Genomic DNA, 24,729 nt, shown 5'->3' with positions numbered 1-24,729 from the left:
AGCAATTTGTTCTCTGCTGAAAACATTTTTTTCACTGTACTGAGATCTTAAATATTTGTCTAGTTATTAAAATATTATCCAAGAGAAAATCTATACTCAACTTTCTTACTTTTCTCATCTGAGCAAATCTTTCCTGTTAAAACTAAAAAAAATAATATCCCCTCAAGGTCTTTGTTTAACTGAACCTCCGTAATTCAGAGATATGCTGCCTTCCTCGGAAACTTGAGGTTAAAATTGGATGTGATTGAAAATCTATCATAAAGCAGAGAGCTTTCCCTCTAGTGTACAGCGGACCCCCTACCTGCACCACTGATTGACCAACAGATGGAAAATGTGCTAGCCATTGGATAAAAGGGAAAAAGCGTAACATTCTCACTCCTGACATTGGCTGACAGCTGCAGCAGATTTAGAGCTGCTAAGCAGTAGTTTAGACGCTTTAGTGTTTAAAGAGCAGCCAGGGCTTATTGTCAGTTACCTCCCAGTCCCTCGGTTTCAGTGTTGCAGGCTTCACTGCATCCAGTCATTCAAAGAGTTTTTTTTCCCGCTTCTGTTTCCAGAGATATGTTCATTTAAGGGAAATGGCCATTACCGCTGCATTAAAATCATTGAAAAAAAAAAAACACTGGTTCCCATCGGCTTCCCACTGTAATGAGCTCAATACATTCCCTCAGCACCAGGAAGAACCCTAATGTTGCGGAACACAAATGCTAATCTCTGTAAATATCACTCAAATTCACTCTCCCTTCTGCTTCTCAGTCATAATAGCATTGCTTCATTCTGCTTTGCCTTGGCAAATTGAATACATTTTCCAGGCAAAGGTGTTATGATTCTTCTAATCTTCCTGATGCGGTGCAGAGACAATCCTGGCTTCTCCAGTTGATCTACACACATTTCACTCACCATCTCCATGTTGTTGTTCTTCATGCGGGTATTACAAAGGTTTCAATAGTCGAAGTTTTGATTAAAATTGTATTAGCACGTGCCCCACTAATCTCTCTCTGACTGTATTCATATTCATGTCTGAGAATCAGTATTGGATTTTGGAATGCATGGGGAGAGCGAGTGTCAAGACTGCATGGGTCAGTCCCTAACATGAATCAATTGATTAAGTGCCTTGGAAGCTTGAAGCACTTGGACATTTGAGACGTCCAAGCCTCTTTGCAGAATGAGATCATTTGTTGAGCAGTCCATCAGGCTCCACTCTGTGAAACTCATCTTGCTCTAACTCAGTTCTGATCTTCCTACAGAGCTCCTTGCTGTATATCTATTTCCTGTTGTGCTTCCACATTTATTCCTCTTGTTTATTCTGACCGTTGATCTGTGTCTTATATTCTGTTGATCCCTCTATAGCATTAATCACGGCCAGCAGCACTGCCTCCTTCACTGCCATTTGAGCATGCTCAATTAATAGCCTAATCATGGCTGTCATCAGTGCATGGCCATACTGTGGCCTTAGCTCAATATTACCCACTTCACGCAGCACAGAGTAGTGGTTAGAGTGTGCATAAATTTGACTTGTGATTATACCGCTCATTAGCTTATTGTACAACCTCTGCACTTATTTACTCAATTAACTTGCTATTTTAAGTTCTGTTAACATGGGGGGGGGGGGGGGGGGGGGATTTTCGTTTTTAAATACTTAATAACCCATGAATAATTGAAAACCGCTGCGAGCAAAAGCCCAGCGTTCACCTCTGAATATCTTGGCATATGGAAGGTGGCAAAATAAATGCACATACCTAATGAGATAATGGAATCAATGAAGTTGTTGCTGCAGTGGGAAGATGAGCCCTGTGTAACAGTGACCCTGTCTGCAAATGAGCGTGACCCTGCTTTGACCAGGAAGTGTTCCAGGTTGGGCAGCAGGGTCTTCTGGGTGTGCAGAACTAAACAGCGACAAAAGATTTACTGGCAGATAGAGAATTGGTCTATAATGATGCTGTCTGGTATATGTACTCTGTCTGTTTCTCGCTCCCCCACCCATCATTCTATGCATCTTTTGCACACTGTAACTCTGTAAATGACTTTGACCTTTCCTGGGACTGAGGAGAGGACCCACAGAGAGAGAGCAGAGAGATGGCGGGAGATGAGAGTAGAGTAGGCGGTTGACTGTAATAAACTTGAATCAGTGGGCAGCTGTCAACACTAATAGATGGGAGAGGGGAGGGGGTCACTGGGTTGATGAATTCTAAAGGTGCCTGAGTCCTCAGTGAGTACTTGTTCTTTACGAGGCTGATGTGATGGAGATCTGATGTTCCATCTGAAGCAGGATAATAGACCAATGACCTGGAGAGATTGATTATGTCCTTAATTTTGTTTTTAACCAGGCAGCTATTAAAGATGTAGGCAAGAAAGTCAGAGATTTCATAGGATAGGTTGTACACAGAATGTTATAATGACTCAAAATGACTTAAAATTTTAAACCTAGAAAAAGTTATTTTCCCTGAAAGGTTGGTTTTGTGTAATTTTTAAAAATGTTAAGGACTCTTGATTGCACTGTATTTAGCTACACCCTCCTCACAATGTTATCTTCTGTCTTCTGCCTGTAGGAACGGGGAAAGATCGGCGTGATCTTCAACGTGGGAACAGACGACATAATCATCGAGGAGAGCGCGGTGATGGTGAGCGACGGCAAATACCATGTGGTGCGTTTCACACGCAGTGGTGGCAATGCCACACTACAGGTGGACAACCAGCCCGTCATCGAACGTTTCCCCTCAGGTAGGAACAGGTCCTGAATCTGGGCAATGTTTGATTAAAGCCTTCACAGTTTGGATTCTCAGATAAACTTGCTTACACAATGGAGAGAAAAAGAGGGATGTTATTGAGTGTGCCACCTGCCTCTTCAAGTAATTTGTATAGAACATTCTGTAAGGGCTCCAGTCTGCATTATTCTAGGTGATTAAGTCAGGATCTGGTCTAAAAAGCAGGAAGAGCTAAACATGTTTCCTCAGGCAAGCAATCTCCCGTCTAAGAGCATCGACCTCTCTGCAGTTAGTCTTTCAGTGCAGCTCCTGGCACTGTGAAAGCCAGCACTGAATCAGGGCCAGCACAATGTGAATGTGCCAGTTAGGTTTGTTTGGTGAGCATAGGCTACAGAGCTCAATCTGTAGCCTATGCTCACCAAACAAACACTTTACACTGGGAAAGTCTGTGGAGGTGTTTAGACATGCCTTGGCTCCAAGATAAACACTGACGCAACATCATTACACATACAGACTTTAAATGAGGGCAAGCACCCAATGAGTCACTGCGACTGAACGATAATCATGGAATTCTATTTTGGCCCAAATGATGAGGCTATTTTTGGTGGTACAGAAACACTCACTTAATTTCTCTCTCCATTGTGTTTACCCTCTGTTCATGGTTGTTTTAAGGAAGACATTTTGTGCTCCAATCACAAATTGCATTCGGTGAATACCAGGCGAAGCGAGTCTCTCCTGCTGGTGTAAGGTATTAATGATCAGGGGGAAAACTAATAACCTGCTGAAGTTTTTCAAATCTTTGAGTGTTTCTTACATTCAACATCAGACTTTTACATTTCTTTCCTCCGTGGAGTCAGTGTGTCCGTCTCCGTTGTCTAAAAACACTATGTACTGTCATTGTTTAAAATGGAAGGGAGAGTGCTGCTAATGTAGCCATGATATTTACTCTAGTTGACATGAAGCAGTGCGAGTGTGGCATCCTGTGTCACAGCAGTGATCTCATATTTTTAAGCTATGTTTTGGCATCAAGAGAAGTGTTTTCTCTTGCTAATACATCAGCACAGTGAGGCTGAAGAGGAAGAGCCCTGACAGATCACTCGTTCAGTTGTTGTTATGATGTAAATACAGCCTCTTTCCGCTATAGCAAACACGCCAAAGAAGAGCCTTCAACAACAGTGGCACTCAACAGTAGCACTAAGCGCTTAGAAGATGACGACAACGCAGCAGCGTGTTAGAAATGGCAAGTGAGCGACATCATCCATATCCGTTTTGTTGCATCAAGAAATGCAAATGCACAGCCAATAATGTATTCTTTTTATTCCTCCTACCTTCCGCCCTTCTGGCTTCTGCTGTTGTCGTAGTCAAACATTTCTTTCCTTTTCCTCCGCTGATCAAGAATGGAAGGGTGTTATTTAGTTGTTGATTGTTAGTTTACTTGAGGAGTTTCGGGTTTGTCTGCAGGGGGCTGGAAACCCGTGTGAAGTTTTAGGAGGTTACGGGAAATGAAGAAAGGAAATGGATGAAGAGGGGGGGGGGGGTGTAGTTGGTTGATTTGTAGAATGGCTTTTATTCATTTATGTGAACTAGATCCTTTCAAACTATTTTGGGGTGCGTGCTTTGATGGCTTCGGCACCTGCTTTGAAGGCTGTACTCATCATCGTCTGATGGGGTGGCGTCCTGGGGAAACAGAGATGTTACACATTAGGAAAGCAAAACCTCGGATGAGGCTGAGGCACAAAAGGGCGGAGGAATACATAGGGGAGATAGCGAGTGAGTCAGGGATGGAGCGAGGAAAGTGGGGATTGCATCTTCCTAACTGAGACAGGAACAAGGCAACGAGACAGTGTGACGCTATATCTTGTAGAACGGAGAAATAAGTATGGGGAAGCTCCCTAGTTGAAACCAGTTTCTCTAACCCAGATTCAGACATCTTTTGATTCTCTAAACGAGACAAAACACTCCATGCTCAGTATTTGAGCGTGTTCAGAACCTCCTTCATTTTCTTGATGCTTAAATTATGTAGTAGCATTGGCATTTCCCAGTATACATGTTACACTGACCACATAGCCAGATGAAAATAAAAAAGAAGTTGGGTTGGAAGATACCACCAACCGGGCTCTCCATTAGTTGTCACAGGTGCCAAATATGTCTAGTTCTTCTGACAAAACAAGGATGTGCAGTTTCCTGTGAAATCTCCTTCCCCAAAAGGACGGTTGTGTTACAAATCAAACAATCTTGTTGGGATGTTGTTGCAGTTTTGAACCCTGTCTAATGCTTTGTGGTCACAAATTTACACGTGGCATTTATCCTCCTCTAGTCCTGGTCTAAGAAATGCAAACGTTCCCAGAGGAAAGGAATGAGAATTGTAGAGAATGTAAATCTGTCATCTAGCACAAGAAGCACGGAGACGGGTTATCTATGTGTATCCTTTTCTGACATTTTTGCACAATATAATTAGGGCCACAGTCCGAAAGATGTGTCAGATTCAGATGAGTTTGAATTGCTGTCTGCACAAAGCCTCCGTTAAGGCCCCGGCAGCAGGCTTATAAAGAGAAGGCCACAGCGAGGTGATGATTGAGGGAGACAGGATGTTGACAGCAAACATGGCCGTCACGGGTCAGACACATTCATCGGCAAAGCAACACGTCTCCTGACGTCCCACGAAGTGATGTTTATAGTCCTTAGGGAGTCCCTTTCGGTCCGGGTCTGATGCTATGTGCGACAGTGCATATGTGTTTGTGTGCACGCGTTGTGCTTTTGTTTGTGTGTGTCTTTGTGTGTGTATGTATGCATTTGATGGACAGAGAGCAGACAAAAAGTGTCAGAGGAGCACCCGACCAACTAATCCAGCGTGTCAGGTGTCCCCAGTGGGTCTTCCAGCAACAGTTATTGGCCCACCCTGCCTTCCACATTCCCAAAATGGCAGACTGGCTCAATAAAAACAGCCCTGTGTCACACTGAGCACCTCAACCTGGCCACAGACAAACAGGCAGATGTTAGCAGGAGTGCCATACGGACCATAATTGTACAGTTTCACACCCAATTCCCTTTATTTACTGGTCATCTGCTGTGACGAAGGTAGCAGACCCCATGTTGCTAACTGTTTAGTGCTGGTTTATTTTCAATTATATACCACAGCAAGGAAGAATATTTAGTTCAGGTTTTCTAAAGGGTGGGCATCATTATCAAATGCACACACCACTAGTACACAGCGGCCTCATCAGTGTTCTAAATTTTGGCTTGAAAGCTTTGAGGCTTCATTCGTTGTTGTGTTTCCAGACCACAGGTTCCTCTTGTTAGAAGAAATAAGGTAATATTTATTCCAGTGAGAATTACTTCAAAAGAGGGTATATTCTTCAAGACAGTATTGCTGACAGAACTGGACGTAGCCCAGGCTGGGATTATCCCCTCTGACCCATACAGACTCTGAAATGAATGCAAAACAAAGTAAAAGACTATCCTCAGTTTTGCTTTTGGGCTTTTTTAGCTTCTGTGTTTTCTTTTGTTTTTCAGTAACATCAATGAGCAATAAATAAAGCTCAAATGTGAAGCTTTTAAGTTAAGATGCAACATATTCTTCCCCTATAAAGGAAAAGTCAATTTCCTGAGGAATAAAATGAACCCTTGCTGATTTGCATAGGATTTGCTACTATAGCACTTTTGAGAGTGCTTATATGATTGCAATGTGTATAGCTTATAGTATACCTTTGTCTTTGTTATTTTATATTAATGTGACTGCTTGTGTACAAATGTATATGTTTAATCATCTGTATTGAATTGTATGCATATACATGTGCTGTATATACATCTACATTTGAATGAGAGAATGTGTGCAGTGAATAATATGTAGGTGTAGTTGCGTGAAATGCAGACTCGGCTTCTAATCATCATCTTGTCTCTTTGTAATTCGCCTCACATTTCCATTTTTTGTGACTGTAGAAGTTCGCCACAGTAAATTTGTGAGAAGCGGGCTTCAGGAAAAATCTGTCCTTTTCCTGTGGGTTTATACCACACTTGGCATTCGGGCTTCATCGCAGTGCCCCCCTGAGCTTTGGATAATCATTTAGCATTTTACAGCCGTAGTTATGTTGTCACCATCGCACCATATTGGCTGTGATTAACATATTTTGCTGGCTCATAACTGTGTCATTATGACCAGTGAGAGCTCACAGTGTGCCGTCTTTCTTTCACACTTACTGTTTCTTTCTCACATGGCAGTATTTTCTGACAGTAAATCTGCTATAAAACTGTCACGTTGATTTAGTCTCTGACAAGGCTGCGGTTGAGCAAAATTAGAATTAGAAAGTGGAATCGGTGGCGGTGGCGGTGGGACCGAGGATGCTGGGGGTGGTTTGGGGGTTGCGTGGAAGCAGGGGAAAAGCAATAGCACTCTTCACCAAGTGCCGGGTATGCATTTCTGAAAAATGATAGACTGAGGGAGGAGATGAGTGTTGGATGGAATAAAAGAGAGGCGAGATCCAGTATGCATGCTGGAAGCTAACCACTGTCTCTGCCGTGATGGATGAGGATTTGCACGTTCCACAAATTGGATTGCATCACAGCAGGGAAGATTACATGAACAGTGGCCCTATAAAGCTTGATACGGCACATGCACGCTCCTGACATGCAAGAGTGCACACACATATTGTTACATCATCCACAAGCCAGGATTAATTTCATAACAAACACACAAATTACTTGGTACTTGTAATGCACTCCGACAAGTCAATGCTCATTTTTAACAGACTAGCACACCGCATACTACCGATCATAAATCAGTTAGAGGAAAGATGGACCAGGTACAGAGAGGGCTATTTTCATTCCCTGTTTTCCTTCTGTAAGGCGTTTAGAGAAATCAGCTCAGCATGGCGGCTGACCATTAGGGAGAGAAAGAAAGAGAAGTAGGGAGGAAAGTGGGTTCACGAAGGAGGAGAGAAGATCTATGTGTGGGAGAAAACCGCTCAGAGAGAAGAGCTGGAGCTTTTAATATCTTCTTACTCAACTGGTCTAAGAAAAGGAGTCAACAAAGGTCTTGGCTGCACTCTTTCTGTATCATCCCTTGGACCTTTATGTCCCTATTGTGTCTAGATATCCATCTTTGTCATGGCCACCTCCCCACCCAGAGAGAAAGAAAACCAAGCGTGAATAAACATGGAAGATAAAGAGACATTGTAGAGGGCGCCCAAAAGATCTGCTTCCCTTTTCCCTTTGGCAAAAACAATATGAAAGCACTCAACTGAGTCAGTTAAAATGCTAAAAGTAGGGGAGACCAACAGGATTAGGACAGAAGAGTGATGCACTTTGTACAAGACAACACAGTCAGACAAATAGCTGGAGGCATATGGACTAGATTTCACTTCACTAGCTCAGGCCTCCACACAAGAAATATGGAAGCAGTGAGTTTGATGCCCATAAAGCAGAAGTTGAGAGTCAAAGGAGCGAGCTGGGACATGAACACAGCACAGTGTGGCCTCATGTCCTTTAAATCCCATTCATATGAGCGGGGACACCTATGTGGGCTATAGGTTATTCTCATGTGTCTGAGATCTATGGCACTTAAAGTCCTGACAGTTTGCAGTGTTGCAGCAGCACAATGAAAGTCCCGCTCATCTACTAAATTAATGCCGCAGCAACGGCTGCTCCGCTGCAGAGGAGATACATGTATGTAGAAACATTCAGCTTTTCAAACCATGATACTTTTTATGATAAACATATGATATATGTGATTAAATACTATTAGTATTTAATCAATATATTAATCTAATATACTTGTTAATATTTGATTAACAAGTAGTTTGACAGGAATTTACAAAATGTCACCCACTGAATCAAAGCCTCTCTATTTCTGATATTTACTAAAAATTGTGTTGTATAAAAGGCACAGTGATTGGACGAGTGAGCAGAAACCCACGATAACAAATGACATATGATTAGTAGAACCTCTCAGAGTGCAAGTCTTCGCTGTCTTTTGAAAAACCACAAAGATCGTCAGTTTACACTGCTACATTTTTCTTTTAGCATTAAAAAAATTATCAAGAAGAGAATTCCTGTTTGAATGGTCCTTCTGATACCCTGAAGTAGCTGAGGGGTTCTCATTTCAAGTTGCTCAGGCTGAATTAAAACACAAATTATGAACACGTTCATTAACTCTAGTAGTTAGTAGAGTAAGCATCTGGAGTTTTTGAAGTTGGGCTCCAGACTGTGTGGGAGTCAGTCATATATCCGATGTGATGCATGACTGACATTTGTCATAAATTTTATTTTACGCAATTCAGGACTAAACAGCAGAAAAAATCGGAGGCTGTTAAATGAAGTCAACCCGCTCAGCCACTTGTTATTGGCGACAGCTCCACCTCATTCTGTGAGTTCTTATTGGGCCTCTGGTGCGCTGCAACTCCCTCTGATTGGATCTTGCACAGTTGGAAGGTATCTCCAATTATTGGCCTGTGGCTATGAGATGATGGAGGAGAAGAGAACAGAGAAGTGGTGAAGAAAGTACTGACGAGGAGAGAGCGAGAGATGGAGGGAGAAATGGCTAAGTAGTGCAGAGCAGGAGAGGGAAAAGATTGCTTTGGGTAATTAGAGAAGTGACAACTTTGATTTCCACATGAGTCGGGATGGGGGGGCTTTCTCTGGCTCACTCTGGCAGCCACCCTCGCACAAATCCACCGTGGCCGAGATGAAAGGTGGTGAGGATCCCGCCGAAGTGAGAGGAGAGGGGGGAGAAGAAATGAAAACGAGCTGTTGGATTGATAACTGCTGCACAGATGAAAGATGAGTAGTTAAAACAGTGCGATTTCATCTTTCAAACGCATGCCAACACAAGCTGTGGGCGACGTATTTACATTGAACAAAGGAGACTGGTTAGGAGGTAAATGGCTTTCTTTTCCTTTGCCGCTCCACATGAAGAGAAAACTTGTCTGCAATCTTTGTCTTAAAAGAATTGGGAGAGGGAAAAATGCTGCAAAGAAATGCAATCTTATGATAAATTATATCACTTTTTGAGCATCTTAAAGTTATCAGATCTGGTTGTGCAGATTAATTCAACTTCAAACAACCTAGATATGTAACATTTTCTTAATTTTACTACTGTAATCCTGTTAATACTGAGTCCCTAAAAAATATTGAAACAAAGAAGCATCAGATTGGTGAAACAGGCTGACTATCTATAATGCCGTATGACTTTTTAAGAAAACAGGACTTTTGGGATTTCAGAACAGAGATGAATTTCGTAGCATAGGGTTACAGTACATGGGGCAGTGGTTTCCTCTCACCATCTGCTCTGAAAAACACCCAGTGGATATGAGAGCAATCCATCTAAAGTTACCTAATGAAAAACAGAATGAGGCTGGTTTGACAGAGAGCGGTTTCTGTGAGGGAGGGAGAGTGAGATGGCTGGTGGCCAGTCGTCTCCAATGTAATCTCCATTCTTGTGGATGGATTTCCAATGCGTGTGTCCTGTACAAGGGCATCTGGCTGCCTGCCTGCCTGCTACATGATATACAGTTGGCTCCTGGGAGAGTCTCCACACACGCACTCACATGTGGTCACACATGCACCGATACGGAAGGAGACAGAGGGCAAGACCGAACAGTGTGTGATTCATATGCTAGATTATCAGCACACTCGAGCCCAACTGTCCCAGACAGACATAAAAATCTGACACTCTACACTCCCAGCTCGTACAAAGTTCTCTCGCTCCGACCTCCACCTTGCCGTCTGTCTCCCAGAGGTGCCAGTCAGTCAGTGGGTCCTTGCCCTGCCCCTAGCACAACAGCTGTGATCCCCACCCCGGACACAGGCACATCATATCTGTTGATGTAGCCAATGATCCGGGCTCCAAACTCGGGGGGGTTTGAGAGATGAAAAGACAGGTTTCTGTCTTCCAGAGAGGAGAGAGTGTTTCAGGGTGGACAGTCTGCACCTTAGGGCGTCCAGAGGCTTGTGGCTTGGCAAACAAACGTGATTAGTGTAAGTAAGTGTGGAGCAGCCTGGGACATGCACTCAGTCTGCTGGTTTGTGATCCATACATTGTCCTACACCTCGTGTAAGATTAGTTATATGTTTGCTCTATATTTAAAATAAACAAGCTTTTTCTCCATATGTCCACCAGTTATACGACACAGTATGCTACAGATATTTATCATTATACTTATTTTTTCAGATAGTGAGATTTAATTTTAACAGGCAAATCTTTGAATAGATTTTGAAATTCGTGAAGAAGATGACGAGAAATCATTAATATTGATAATGCTACAAAAATACTGTATCCTACATTTCACATAATGCAACCAGATACATCTCTGGTAAGCTCCACCCTTCACTTTGAGTCACATGGCTGTGGCAAAATCAGGGATCTTCTCTCAGACCTGCTGAAGATCCTCCTCTCTAGAAGTGATTGAATGGAGCGCACCATTAAGAGAACATGAGTCTCCATTTAAACTGACTGCAGCCACTTGAGTCCTTAAGTCACGCTAGGCCATCAAAGACAAAATATATTCCTCAATAGCTAAGAGGCACGTTTTGATTTACTAGTTTATATTTCTCTCTTGTATATCAGATTTCCTTGAGAGCCAGGTCCGATTGCATTGTTTTGCCGTCTTTCATATCAAGCAAAGGGAATAGTCGTGGGAGAGGAGCCAGTGCGATAAAGGCGGTGAGGGAGAAGAGAAGGGTCCAGATGTTTAATCTATCCCCCCATTCTCATGCAGAGCAGGCTTCAGCTGGTGTGGAGACGAGCGAGAGGGGAGACGCTTCTCTGGTTCACTCAGAATGACTTATTTCTCCAAGGATCCCAGTCAAGCAAATGCAAACAAACAAGCGGGACAGGGAGGAATTTACATTTCCTGACACTGCGGTGGAGATACAAAAGCTGTCCAACAGAACTTTATGGCATTATTTTTTCCTGTATCTCTACATTAATATGTGTGAGGGTGGCTGCCAAAATTACAATATGGTTTCCATGATTTGTATTACTTCTATCACTTCCTCAGTTTGCTTTACCTTATGTCTTTTTATTGAATAGATACAAAACCATTGTGTGTTGATCCTCAGTGATTATTGGGGTTGATGATGTAGATTCTTCTCTCCTGTGTTTGCCAGGGAAAGAACATACATATTACATACTGCACATATACATGTCTCTCTTAGCATTTAAATATCTCATTTCCAAGCACTTAGTATGACTGTGTGGAGTAATGGAGGACAATGCCTGCATTACATTGTGATGCATTTAATCTCCCACCACAAAACTCACCGTGTTACCCGGCTGGGAAGAAGGATGGGGGAAGAGGGAAGGAGGAAGAAAGAATTAACAATAAAGAAAAGTAATTGGTGCAAAGGGAAAAGGAGGAAGTTAGAAACTGAAGGTAAATGGAGAAATAAAAGGTAAAACTGTGCAAGAAGAGAGGGAATAGGACATACTGGATGGAGGAAGGAAAGAGTAAAGGCTATAGAAGAAATAATGGGAAATGGACTTTGGCAGAAGGTTAAGAATGAACCCTGGATGAAGGATTGTTTGAGAACAAGGGAAGGACAGGCTGAGAAGAAGAGCGGTTAGAGGGGAAGAAGGAAGCTCGAAGGATAAAGTGAGTAAGACAAGGAAAAGGGGATTAAGGAAAGCGCAATAGAAGTAAGAGAGGAAGGAACTATTCCTCAGAGGAGGCACAAAGGAAAGGAAGGTGAGACCATTGGAGAAGCAGTTTCCTTACTGCAATACCTAACAAGAGAAGTAGTTAATACTCATTATCAACCATTATTTGGATGATAAAATGGATCCTTCATAGGATTAAGTTACTGGAAGCGGCTGCCTCAATTTGATTCAGACAAAGATAGAAGATGAGATAGCAGATGTGAAAATAGAATCACAGCCCTGATTCATCTCCCTGACTCCCAATATATTTCTCATTGTTTGTTGTTATTTTGATCACCTATAAATTGCTCCACCTTTTAGTTTTTTCACATCCCCTCCAGGACTTATTCCGGCATTATTGTTATTATTATTCAGGCAGTAAAAAGCGCCGTTACCACCAATTATAGATTATTCAAAGATCAAAACATCCAGGAAGAGCTTCACTGCTTCGTTTTCTATCTTTGCCTTTCTGAGTCAGTTCTCTCGCCCAGATGAGCAGAGTTCCAGGTGCAGCATATGAATAACACCGAGTCGGATGTTACCGTACATTGGAACCACCGTCTCTTCCATGTCTAACCTGGAACTCCTTGTCATTATATTTTTATATAATAACATTATATAATATATATAATTTTATTATATAATAACTCCTTGTCATTATATTTTTTCAATGTAGCTTTTCTCTCTATGCACAAACAACTATGTATTTTCATATACACAGTTCCTCAGTGTGTGTGAGCCATTATTGCGCAGGCAGGCGTGGGTAGAGAGACCCCTGGGGAGTGGAAGTAGGTACTGCAGAAAGGAGAGGTGGTCTATTTTAGATCACTGCAGCAGCACAGAGCAGCGAAGGGAGCAAAATCAAAGTATACTAATTAGGATGCAGGATTTACTTCAGAGCTCTCCTGTTTGCTGTTTAGACTTTGCTCCCAAGCCCTCCCTCAGTCTCTGACTACGACTATTTTCTCTGCAGATAATCTCTGCAGCCATTGTCGAACCGTATGGCTCCTTAACATTTCATATGGTAACAGAACCACTAAAACAGACTCAAAGTCAGGTTGAGACTTTAAAGATAATGTTCACTGGGGAATGAGATTGAAATCACGGCATTAGGTCATTACAGAAACGTCTGCTTTACCGTAGTAGGCTACTTGGCTCGGTTATGCAATCAGAACTATGACAGTCGTGCTATGGTGCTATTCGTGGGTAATGAAGTGATATGATGTCGTTGGCTGTGTGAATAGCCCCTAAAAGTTGAATTGCATCTCCTTTAATGCGAAAAGTGACACATTTTTTTGTTAGATTTATTGTGTTGTGTTTTAAATGAAATACTTTCCTGTAAATTATAGAAATAATATATTAAATATGTTCTGTATTCGTTGGCGCTCTTCAAGGACACCTGGGTATTCCCTGACCCCATTTTTTGGGGAATCACTATGCCAGCATAGCGGTCTTATTTTTAGCCTGCAATCTTTGGAGATTCCTTTTAGACATACACAATTACTCCTAATTAAGTCTCTGACATCGCAACCACTTTAGACTTCATCAAACCCCCAGCTTGGCCACCACCAGCTCTCACCTCCCCTCTATTGGCAGTGTTGGAGATGTGCTCAGTACGACCCAGAGGTTGATTGAAGTGAAGTGCGGGATAATAAGTTTGCACAGCAACGATGGAACTTCTTTGACTCGCTGATGAAGTGATGCTAATTGCCGAGTGCCACTGAAAAGTGCTCAATTATTGCATAAGGGAGAGGAAAAACCCTGAGAAAAACAGAGTGCAGACAGTTTCACTAAGTCCTTTTTGCTTTAGGTGAATTGGAAAAGTCGGATTCAAAGTGAAGTGATGCTCCACGGGCAGAATGCCATCCTGTTGTCGGATTTGCGAGGTAGTGATTTCCTAATCAGCGACTCTTTGTGTGCAGAGGGAACTAAAGTATGTCTTCCTTGAAACAACCATGAAATTTGTTTTACTACTGTGTGATTATCTGACGCTCGTGTGAAATAACAATGCTTTATTGCTGACATTGATGTGTCTTTTCCTGCTTTATTCATTTACAGTGTACTAAGTGTGTTGTTCAATGATTGCTGGTTCTGTGCGACTCTAGCTTAATTTACTTCATTACCGCTAATGTGTTTCTAAAGTGTATTCACTTTGCGGAAGATATCTCTTCTACAAGTGTAGTTATGCTTTATCTAAATAATTCATAAATCTGTTTAACTTTTTAGTACATTTTAAAATCATTTAAACTAAATGTAACTAGAATGCTGTTAACTTGTCTAACCAAACCAACCAGCCTAAAAACACATCCTCAAGTTCTTCCTGTCCTAAATAAAGCTGATTTAAAGAACATAACTTGCTAAACATTTGCCATGTTGCCCTTCTAACCTCTAACCTTTCAACTTCCAGATTTTTTGTGACCTCTCTTAATTTGTCTTCTCCAAATTTCTTAAAGGGAACTTTGATAATGAGCGCCTGGCTATTGCTAGACAAAGAATCCCATACCGACTCGGTCGGGTAGTTGATGAGTGGCTACTCGACAAAGGTAATAAAATCCCTTTAACTCCACTAATGATCTAACCGCCTAACCTACCGTTAACCACCACTCTGGAGGAGGTGCAGTGCCATGCAACAAGGGTGATTGTGATTTGGCTCTTTAACAGAACTGTTGGTCCCCTTTAATCTACTACATTACATTACATTTGTCATTTAGCTGACGCTTTTATCCAAAGCGACTTACATTTTTTAGAACACTCAACATTTTTTTTTTTAGTATTTTTACTAAATACTTAACAGGCCCAATTGTGATTGGCCGATACATCATAATCCAATAATCGATTTGTACTTGAAGATGTGCTGTTGCTGGCATTTTAGGGAAATGCCAGCAAATACCTTTGAGCAATACCACCATTTTGTAGCATTGGTGTGTAAATAACCAGGGGACCACATGTAAAGCACCTTAAACTGGGTCTGCATCTCTTCAGAGGATTAACCCCCAAATAACCCAACATAACCACCCGAATAACCTGACCACATTTAAATAGAATATTGATTCCATATGCTTTTCCCTTGTCTTTTGTTGGCTGAATGTGAACTTGCATTGACTATATTTAATTTTCAGTCTTGAAAACAAACAAACACTGTATGACCTGTCACAATCCCTGGATTTCCAAGAAGAAAGAATTCCCCCATGAAAGTCACTAAAAGTTAAAGGGACTGTTGAAGTGTTTGGTCAGTGATCAGTCTACATTCATTGCAGCGTGTGGGCGCAGTTTCCGGCCCATCAAACATAACTAATGTTCTCAGTGTCGAATATGGTCCCATCAAAGTGATGATTCTTTAACCCTTTGAGTGCCGAATGTCCCGACCCCTTTGTCTTTGTCATGTGGCTTGTGTTTCTGTTGCTGAAGGTGGTTGATTCTTTAAAACAACTTTCTCATGCACTTTGCAAATGGTGAACTCAGGTAGTTTAAGATTAACAAAGAGTTATGAGAACCTGAAGCACAATTTAGAATAATATAACCAAAATACAAGGATGATCATTTTAACCAACAGATATTTTTTGATGGAGATTATCAGAATGTCCAGAGATGAACGTTTTTGATTGGATTCAGAGATCTACTAAAATCACTGAGTTAGAAGTTCTAAGCTTTAGCCATTTAGCTTCAGGGGCTTCTCTGAATCTGTATTATAAACAAATACTAAACAGATGACGATAATAAAGATTGTTTTCCGAGAGCAAAATGAAGTATTCATCTAACAGATAACAAGATAAATGAGGCTCTTGTATATTTATTACATGGAGACAAAACAATCCCGCATTTATTTGCGGCTCCTGTGTTCTCACTTTTTCTTACCTCCTTTGCATTGAGGAGTGCACTACTACACAGGGTAGAGAGGACACAAATCAGAATGAAAAAGGCGATGGAGATTAAAGTTGAATGAGAAACTGGATCAATAAAAAATGACTTACCCGCTTATGAAATGATTTGTACATGCCATTAAACTATAAAGAGAATGAGATTGAAAGTGAATGAATTATTCTCTTGCTTCTATAGTTTGAAATGAGCCTGCATCCAATCCTTTAGATGAGGCAGGAAGATCACATGAACAAATAATCTCAATCAGACCTCAAGTGACAGCTTTGATCAGCGTGCATCTTCAGAACAACGTGCAGGATTGCTCATTTGTTTATCTGATTGGATTCCTTCCATCGAAAATCAGACACACGTCATGGACTGAAGAGGCAAAGTGGTTTGGGAAAGACAGAAAGAGTGTAAAACTCTAGATAATGAGGGGGATTACCAGACATTTCCGAGCTCAAAGGGTTAAAGCTGTTTGTTGCTTTGAGAAGGAAGCAGCTAGAAATTAATGCAAAGAAGCATCTAAGCAGAATCTAACCACCTAACAGCAAATCGAACTCCACCCACACTAACCACTGAGGGCTTCTCTGACTTCCCACCTTCCCCTGCAAGCCTTGATTGAAACAATTTGATCAACCCTCCGGCTTCGCCCTGCTGGTGAAAAATTCAGCGAGCCCTCAGTTATAACCAAGTTATAAATTATGTTTTAACGTCTGAATGCAATTGGACCTGGACGTCAGTATTTGGAAGAACTTGGACAGGTTGCGACCATCACTCGGGACGAAAAACTAAACAAAAAGCTAACAAATGTCTAACTTCCACTAAAAGAAAAAAAAACTCCAAGCAACGTCCACAAAAAAACTCAGAGGGTTAAAACAGCAAATAACCAAATTCAAAAATGCCGGACCTCTGGTTCATTGAAACAGAATGTATTTGAAGAAAGGTCCCTTTAACATTTATTGTTTTCACCACTCAGGAATGGTTTGGATGTATTTTTGTGTATATTTGCTCATTTTGGTGAACAGTCTGTGAGCACTTGAATGAGGGTTATTGACTGTTGTGTGTGGTTAGCAGTCTGGATCATTCAATTATTTATAAAATTTTATTTTACTTTACATAGAAAGGCCGAGACCTCTTGTAATAGATGTTTACAAATGGTCCCAGCTGTGTTACCAGTGTCTTTGTGTCTAATGTTTGATGATTTTCCTACCATGTTGCCTTACAGGGTTTTAACATGTTAAAAAGCCCTTGACCAGAGCGCACAAACCATCAGCCCCACAGGTCTCCTCTCACAGTCTTATCAATGTTTCCTAGAATATGCAAAAATGTGGCGACGCCGGCGAGCTAGTTCTGGCAGGCCAATCAAGCTGCCCTGCGCCAATCATGTTACATACATCATGTGACATACGTCATGTCTCATACCCACTCTCCACAACCATCTATAATACACTCCCACCTTATCAGTTGGTCTATTTAACCAGTGACATTTCCCATCAACCCCTCTTGCATGCACTGCTGCTGCAGTATTGCCACCAGTTACTTCAGCCCCTCAACCACCCCAGCATCCACCTGCAGGCTCCAACGGGGGGTTACAAGTATTTGCTCATCACTCCCATCATTCCTATGTAATCATATGGGGGAGTGATTAAGTTGGAGCCTAGACGCCAAACATTAAATCGGTGTAATAAATATATTACATGATCGAACGTGAGTTGTCTGACTGAACTCAAAAATCATGGGAAAACTCCACATACTGCCAATCACAAGACGTGTACACCATTTTGTGCATGTTTGGAAAGACACGAAATAAGTAGACAAATCACTCGCATCACTCATACAAATCAGGATGTTAGTCACACCAATGTATAATGGCAGTCGCTTCGGCCAGCAGTGTCCCCAAAGAAAGCTGTGTCACTGCATGCCGTTCTGAGGCCCTCAGCCCATCTCCTCTACTGTGTGTGGGGCAGATCAGAGTGAGCATCTCTAGCCAACTCAGTGCCTGCTGACTAAATCCAAAACGGCAGCCATTACAGGGAGTCCCAAAAGTTTTAGAAGCTCTATGTGAGCCAAAACGTACTCAGATCATCTCTCTCCACGTGATGGATCTGTCATCCCAGGTTTTTCATGGAAAACTTTGCAAGCATTCATCTGTCAGTGGAGCCCTTTTTTCTACAGGAACAATAACAATGCTTTGCAGCTTCCGACTCTTCAGGGAGCTCCACTAGGAAACAAAGATTACAAAAAACAGTAGTAATCAATTTGCCTTCGTCTTTTACGTTAGCAGATGAGCAAAAAAGCTCACAAAAGAATTGGAGCCTGTCCCTCTGGAGCAAACCAATACCATGATGATAGAGCTTTAAGTTGAGCTACAGGAGTGCAGGGGGAAGGAGAGAGGAGGAATACTAGGACACCAGGTCACTGTGGCCCAAAAAGCAGGTTGAAGAATTCGGTGTAATGTTTAGTGTTTAATGGTCTGGCAGAACCTCCCCCCATTCCCTAATCGAAAGCAATCAAGTCGTCCCTCTTGGTGTGGGGCCAGAGCCCAAATCAACATCTCCACGCCCGGAATTGGTCCAGATCTGCTGTTCATGATCCCAGCTTTATTTCAGAGATTCTCTCACATCAGGCTGCAGTCAACAGAGAGCAAATCCGTATGAGTCTGCCTTTCAGTACCCCTGTGATGAGCTTTGTATCCCGCTGAGTTACTATCTTGTTTTCTCATTCGATCTTCCTGGGCCATTCTGGCCATATTTGAGGGAAGCAGGGGAAACATTTCCAATGGTAGAAGGCTTGCTCATGAATAGAAAAGTGGCTGTAGCAAAGCTTTGCCATTATTTCATGTTCCCCAACCATGAAATGGCCTGAAAACAACACAATCACAGCTGGAGTGAATAAAAGGAGAGAAGATTGTCCCCAGCTAACCACCGTGCTATCTCTCTTTGTGTCTCTACGGCGACAGGAGCTCTTGTTTAAGATCTGCATACAGATATAGGAGCCGGGATAGAGCCACATAAGATTAAATCCAATCTACTGTCTCCAGAGTCCTGCAAATTCACCGCCACAATCTCTGCACCCTCAGCTGCCTTCAAGGACCTCAGGGCTCCATGCTGCCTTGCAAAGCTTTCCATCTAACTTCATGCTGCATTTTGCCCCTCATCCCCATTGTAAAACACAATTAATTCATAGTGCTCTACCCAAAACCAGCCCAAGTTAAAAGGAGTAAAACGCTCTTAAGTACCAAAGAGAGCCGTGTGCCGAGGAGATAACTGGGGAACACTTCATAATCGACTTTGTCAGCATCCCACCCCACCCCCATTGTGCTCCAGTCTTCTTCGACTTTCTCTTTTCTGTCTTTTTTTTTCCTTCGGAGAAGAAAATAGGAATAGAGGGAGTTCTTGTTTGTTGATACTGATACGACAAATTCTGCAGGCAAAATGAAGGATTTATGAACACAAACTTGTACAGACGCTGCCTCCAAATGGTTCAACTATCTGTTCTGCACACCACAAAGTGTTGTATTCACAGAGGTGAGTTCTGGGCCATCCCTCCCACCCTGTAACTCGGCTAAGAGAAAACATTTCAGATGGAGGATTCTTGCAACCATATGGCATTCCTCGTCTCTGCGAGATAACAGGAGTAGGAGGTGGATGAGAGAGGCGTAATGACGAGGGTGGTGGGAGAAAGATACTGCTCTCTCCAGCTGTACTCCTTCTTATATCCCCTCCAACAGGGATGGGTGCACTTGGATCATCCTTTCTTCACCCCCTTTCCCCTCCCCTCATCTCCACCTACATGCTGGTGGTTGTTCTAGACATACAACCATTATTTTAAAGCTTCCAACCAGCAATATGTATGTTAGCAAGTGGAGCGTGGCCCAAACCCAGCCCACTCCCCCAGCTCAGCTAGGAATTACCAACCACATCTCATCTGAGCCATTTCTCTCTGTGTTCAGGAAAAAAGTTGAGGAGGATGGTGCATCGATGCAAAGCTATAACTACAAACTAAATTTTACTCCTGTTCCTGCAACTAATCTTAGTTAACTTTCCATCATATACAGAGGAAGCTGTTAGTAGTTATCATGGTTGCAGTGATCAGCCAGAACTTTGGAATAGATAAAAACCTTTACAAATGCTGATTAAATAATTAGGTTATAATGAAGTACTCCACTAGATGATGATTGGACGATTATCTGTGATTACATTTTATTCATGCTATTATTAATATACAAATGTCAATTAGATGGTGATCTACATGCGAAGAAAAATAAAGTGATCGTTATCATGCTTATAGTGATCAAGTTGACCTTGACAGATGTGATCATTACTGTTACCCCTGCACTGATGGATCCTGCAACAGAGAAGAGCAACCTGCACCCAACTATTAACACATTTCAAAAATACTCAGGCAAACAGGAAGTGATGCCCAGTAATCCCTAGCTCCTCCAGTCCACATGTTGGTGTACATGGACAAGACACTGTAACCCACAATGTCCCTAATTGCTTGGAATGGTGAGTGCTATGATGTAGAGCACTTTGGGTGGTCATTAAGACTACAAAAGTGAAATATAAATGCACTCCATTTACATATAGTTGTTAGTAAATACAGCTACAGCCAACATGGCTGAAGGAGGAAGACCAACAGCACCTCCAACTTAAAAAAAAGGAATAAGATATCTCTGTAAAACCAGAAAAAAAACAACATCCCTGGATTATTGTAATTGATAATGTTTTCCCAATTTGACACTGGAGAGTAGGCAGCACAATCAGTTACATATGTGGGTCAAAATGGTTTGTTCACATTGTTGGCATATGAGACAAAATTGCATTTGAAGGTATGCAAAATCAGAAATTGCATCTCAGCCTGCATTACAGTCTTTTTTCAGCTTGAGGAAATTCAAAAGTAGATAAATGTAATCAATAAGTGATTACTTACATCAAGAATATGATGATGAATATGATTTTAAATGTAATCTGAAAATGTAAATTGTAATATGAAAAATTTGTCCCATAAATATTTGAGACAGTAAAGTGTGCATACCAATGTTTAGACTGAACCATTTGGGATCATTCACTTCTGTTATCACTTCAGGTACTGCACATTTGGCTCGCCTTTGTTTCACCGCTGGGGTCTTTTGGGTGAACTCAGCGTTCCCAGAATTCTCAGCAATCAAACTACGTGCACAATGTTTCTATTACTGTGAGAAGACAGGGAATTGTCCTATAAGACCATCCCCTTTCCAGTAACACAATTAACATTCTGTACTTTTTACTTTTCTTAACAGTAAGTCTATAATCACAGCAGTATTTATGACAGCACATCTGGCTTAATATGTTATTTTCGGATACTTCCCACCCCTTTGTAAATATATACCCACTTCCTCTATATGAGCATCTTCTCTGGTCAAATCACAGGGATGCAGCGAGACGTACAGCAGGTACATAGAATAAAACCCTTTCATTACCGCAAGGTTAACCATGTGATTAGCAGACCGCACTAGAAAATGACAGTGGGACGATAGAGTATATTCACCAGGGGTTCCATAACATCTACATGGGAGGCACTAAAGTGCACTTACCTTTTCCTACCTACTCTGGTATTACTGTACGTCCGTCTCTACAAAAGATATGCGCATCGGCTCTAATGACATCCAAATCCGCACGTATGCTTGACTCATCCGCCCATCACCCACCAGAAGGAATTATTTTCTCCAATGTAGAAACCCGCAGCCACATGAACAATCCACTCCACCTCTACTGGTGACAATATGGTGACATATTACACCTAAGAAGGCCTGTTTCAATTAAATTCACATTTATTTAGAGCAATAGTTTTTCTAGACAATTTCAAATGGTACCATGTATTTGCATACTAATGGAGCCCCTCTGGTGACATTTGGGGGGAAAAAATATGGTACATCTGTAAACATCACCTAATTATCAAATGCACACTTTGCACGGTGCGCCTTTGCCCAAAAAATAGGGCCGTCTGTTTTCATTGACTAGTAATTGCAAACTGCACCAAAATTTAGACTACGCCTGGCCTCAATGATGCACCTGGCTGAGCTCTCGCTTGCAGCACTCGTTGCAGGAATTCAAAGATTTCAAGTTGTTTGTCGTTTACATTTAAGAGAATGTAATTCATATTTTACACGTTAATGATGTATGATGCCCAAACTATACGGTATTAATCAGAAATGTTAATTTTCACAAACCGACCTGCGGATCAAACCTCTATAATTGCAATCTGCGCATCACTATTCTCTACTTCAGCCACTATCTTTAAACTGCGCCCTTCCTCTTGTTCTTTTTATCCAGCCTGTCATCCACTCCCTGTGTGCCCTCACTCTGTCTCTTTGACATTCTATCCTCATGCAGGCCCACTCTCTCCCTGTCCTCCTCGTGTGTCATCCTACCGCATGCCTGTCATCTCTCATGTCCCCGTTCTCTCAGTCCCTGCTCGACCTCTTACTTTATCTCTCTCTCTCTCTCTCTCTCTTTTGAAAAGATAAATTAGGAGCTGCCCGATGGTCAGCTAAAAAATAACAAACATGTTATGTATCTTTAATAGTTGCAATTTACTTGAAACGATGTGTTTGCACTGTTGTTAAAGTCAGCTACCATTACGTTTTTTTTAAGACACTGTATGCCCTACAGTATGAGGAAGTCCACTTCCCCCTTCATATTGATTACCTGCCAGCTTACAGAGGGAGGGAGGGCTGCACACTATTCCACTGTGCATTATAAATGTAAAATGCCCCCCCCCCCCCCCCCCCCCCCCCCCCCCCCCAAGGTACTGTGACATGCAGGGGTCATTACCACAATGATTCGGCGAGGAAATCGAAGTCGGAGCGCTGCTGGCCTGTCAGCCACTAAGCCCCCCGGGTGATCCAACCAAAGGCGGGTGTGATTGCAGATGATAATGCCTTTAGAAATAGTCGTGACCGCTTTCTTTTACCCAGATGCCCCATTTAAGCATCAAAGAGTGCACAGCTCCCAACTAGGATACTATGTTTTTCCTGTCTATAGGACAAGTGCAAAGACTCAGCTGCAGCACCTCTGAAGCACCATGTCGACTCAGGAAACTTTGGACTGAACAGAAAAAGAATACAATCCTCATCAGTAATAACCCTTAGCTCTTATTAACATGACTATAGGTAATATGGGTTTTACTGCTCAGCCATCCTCAGGCTCCTCCTACATTGTTTCCAGCATGTTACTTTGTACATCCCTTCATTACCCAGCGCTATTTTTACTCTGCTTTGTTGTAACCTAAAGTTGAGGGGCACTCTGTGCTTCTTTGTGCATTCCACTTCCCTCAATGGTTTTCTATAAAAACAAGCTATATGGATTCAAATGTAATAGGGACTGACAGAGTTAGGAGAGTGGTGTGCAGAATCAAAAGAAGAACAGAACTAACCTCTCAAATATTTGTTCCTGGGGATGGATTGATAGATTGAATCTGATAGCCTTGTAAGTTGAAGTAACGTATTAAAGTAAGATATTAAAGTAAACTATAGTAGCATGAGCTACCTAAACAATATAAGCATGTTTAAATTGAGCAGAAGGAAATAAAAAATGTAGAATTGTCCCCCAACTTGACAAATATTGTTTTGCCATATCACACACCCTAAAAGGTAGACAGACAAATGATCGAAGGCTAGATCAAGTTTGAGTCTCTCAGTTCGTCTGCAGTGGCTCATTGCAGAAATCCTGATCAATCCGGTGGCTGCACTGCGGTTAATTAAGGCTTTGTGTACGGCCGTGAATGTCCGTTATAATAAGTGACTGCCAACCTCCCCCCTCCTAACCCCTTACCCCCTGCCCCGGCCCCTCCCGAGCACAAACCTCTGCCCATTAAATGCCTATCACCTTCAGAGCCCTGGGGAGAGGGATGAGGCAGCACCCACGCAATCAAGCCAAATTGTTTCAACAGCCCCTCATCAATGTGCAAACCCCATGTTCTGGGCTGTCTGCTGCACACACAAGGCTGTCCAAGCGCACATAAACACACAAAGGAAAAAGCGTATGTAAATAAATGTTGGGCCAACACACACTACTTGAAAAGGCCAACTATCACACACATAAAGGTCATTTCACTGAGTTATTATAAACCCCCGACACACACCCTCTTCTCAGCAGCACTGCCAAACCCAGCTCCGTCACTTAACGTGCTGTGATTGCTTGTCATGCAGCGGCTTCTTTTTTTTTTCTACCCCCGAACCCCCACCCCACTCCACCCCCGCTCATGGCCGCTTCCAAAATTGGCTCTAAAACCGCATGTCACTTTTGATTTGACCCGGCAGACCCTGAAACAATAACTTCATCAGGCCCTGTTAGAGTCTCATCCTGAGCAGACAGCTAGAAAAACAAACAATGATTTCCCTTCATATAGTCTGGGGGGCACCTTTCTTCTCCTCTTTTTTTGGCCCGTCTCACTCTCAGATCACATTGCTCTCCTGCACTAGAGGCTCGTCTTTCTGCGTTTTTTTCCCTTTGAGAAGGAGGCCATTGTCACCTGCAGGATTAAATCGGT

At 42.2% G+C, this 24,729-nt stretch overlaps 1 protein-coding gene across 6 annotated transcripts in view; it reads left to right on the top strand.

The window, feature by feature from the left end:
• The window catches only part of nrxn2b (neurexin 2b), a 598,599-nt gene that overhangs the window by 553,585 nt on the left and 20,285 nt on the right, over positions 1–24,729 (top strand). For 4 of the 6 annotated variants that reach the window (XM_062384235.1, XM_062384230.1, XM_062384232.1 and 1 more), the window contains 2 exons: positions 2,550–2,721; positions 14,790–14,879. In XM_062384235.1, coding sequence (XP_062240219.1) covers positions 2,550–2,721; positions 14,790–14,879 — 262 coding nt within the window. The remainder of the gene's footprint in view (positions 1–2,549; positions 2,722–14,789; positions 14,880–24,729) is intronic. The other 2 variants (XM_062384231.1, XM_062384234.1) reach the window with 1 other exon arrangement.

The sequence above is a fragment of the Platichthys flesus genome, chromosome 24 (assembly GCF_949316205.1).
Source record: "Platichthys flesus chromosome 24, fPlaFle2.1, whole genome shotgun sequence".
Classification (NCBI taxonomy): domain Eukaryota; kingdom Metazoa; phylum Chordata; class Actinopteri; order Pleuronectiformes; family Pleuronectidae; genus Platichthys; species Platichthys flesus.
The sequence above is the reverse complement of the archived record's forward strand: the minus strand, read 5'-3'. Positions and strand labels throughout refer to the sequence as shown.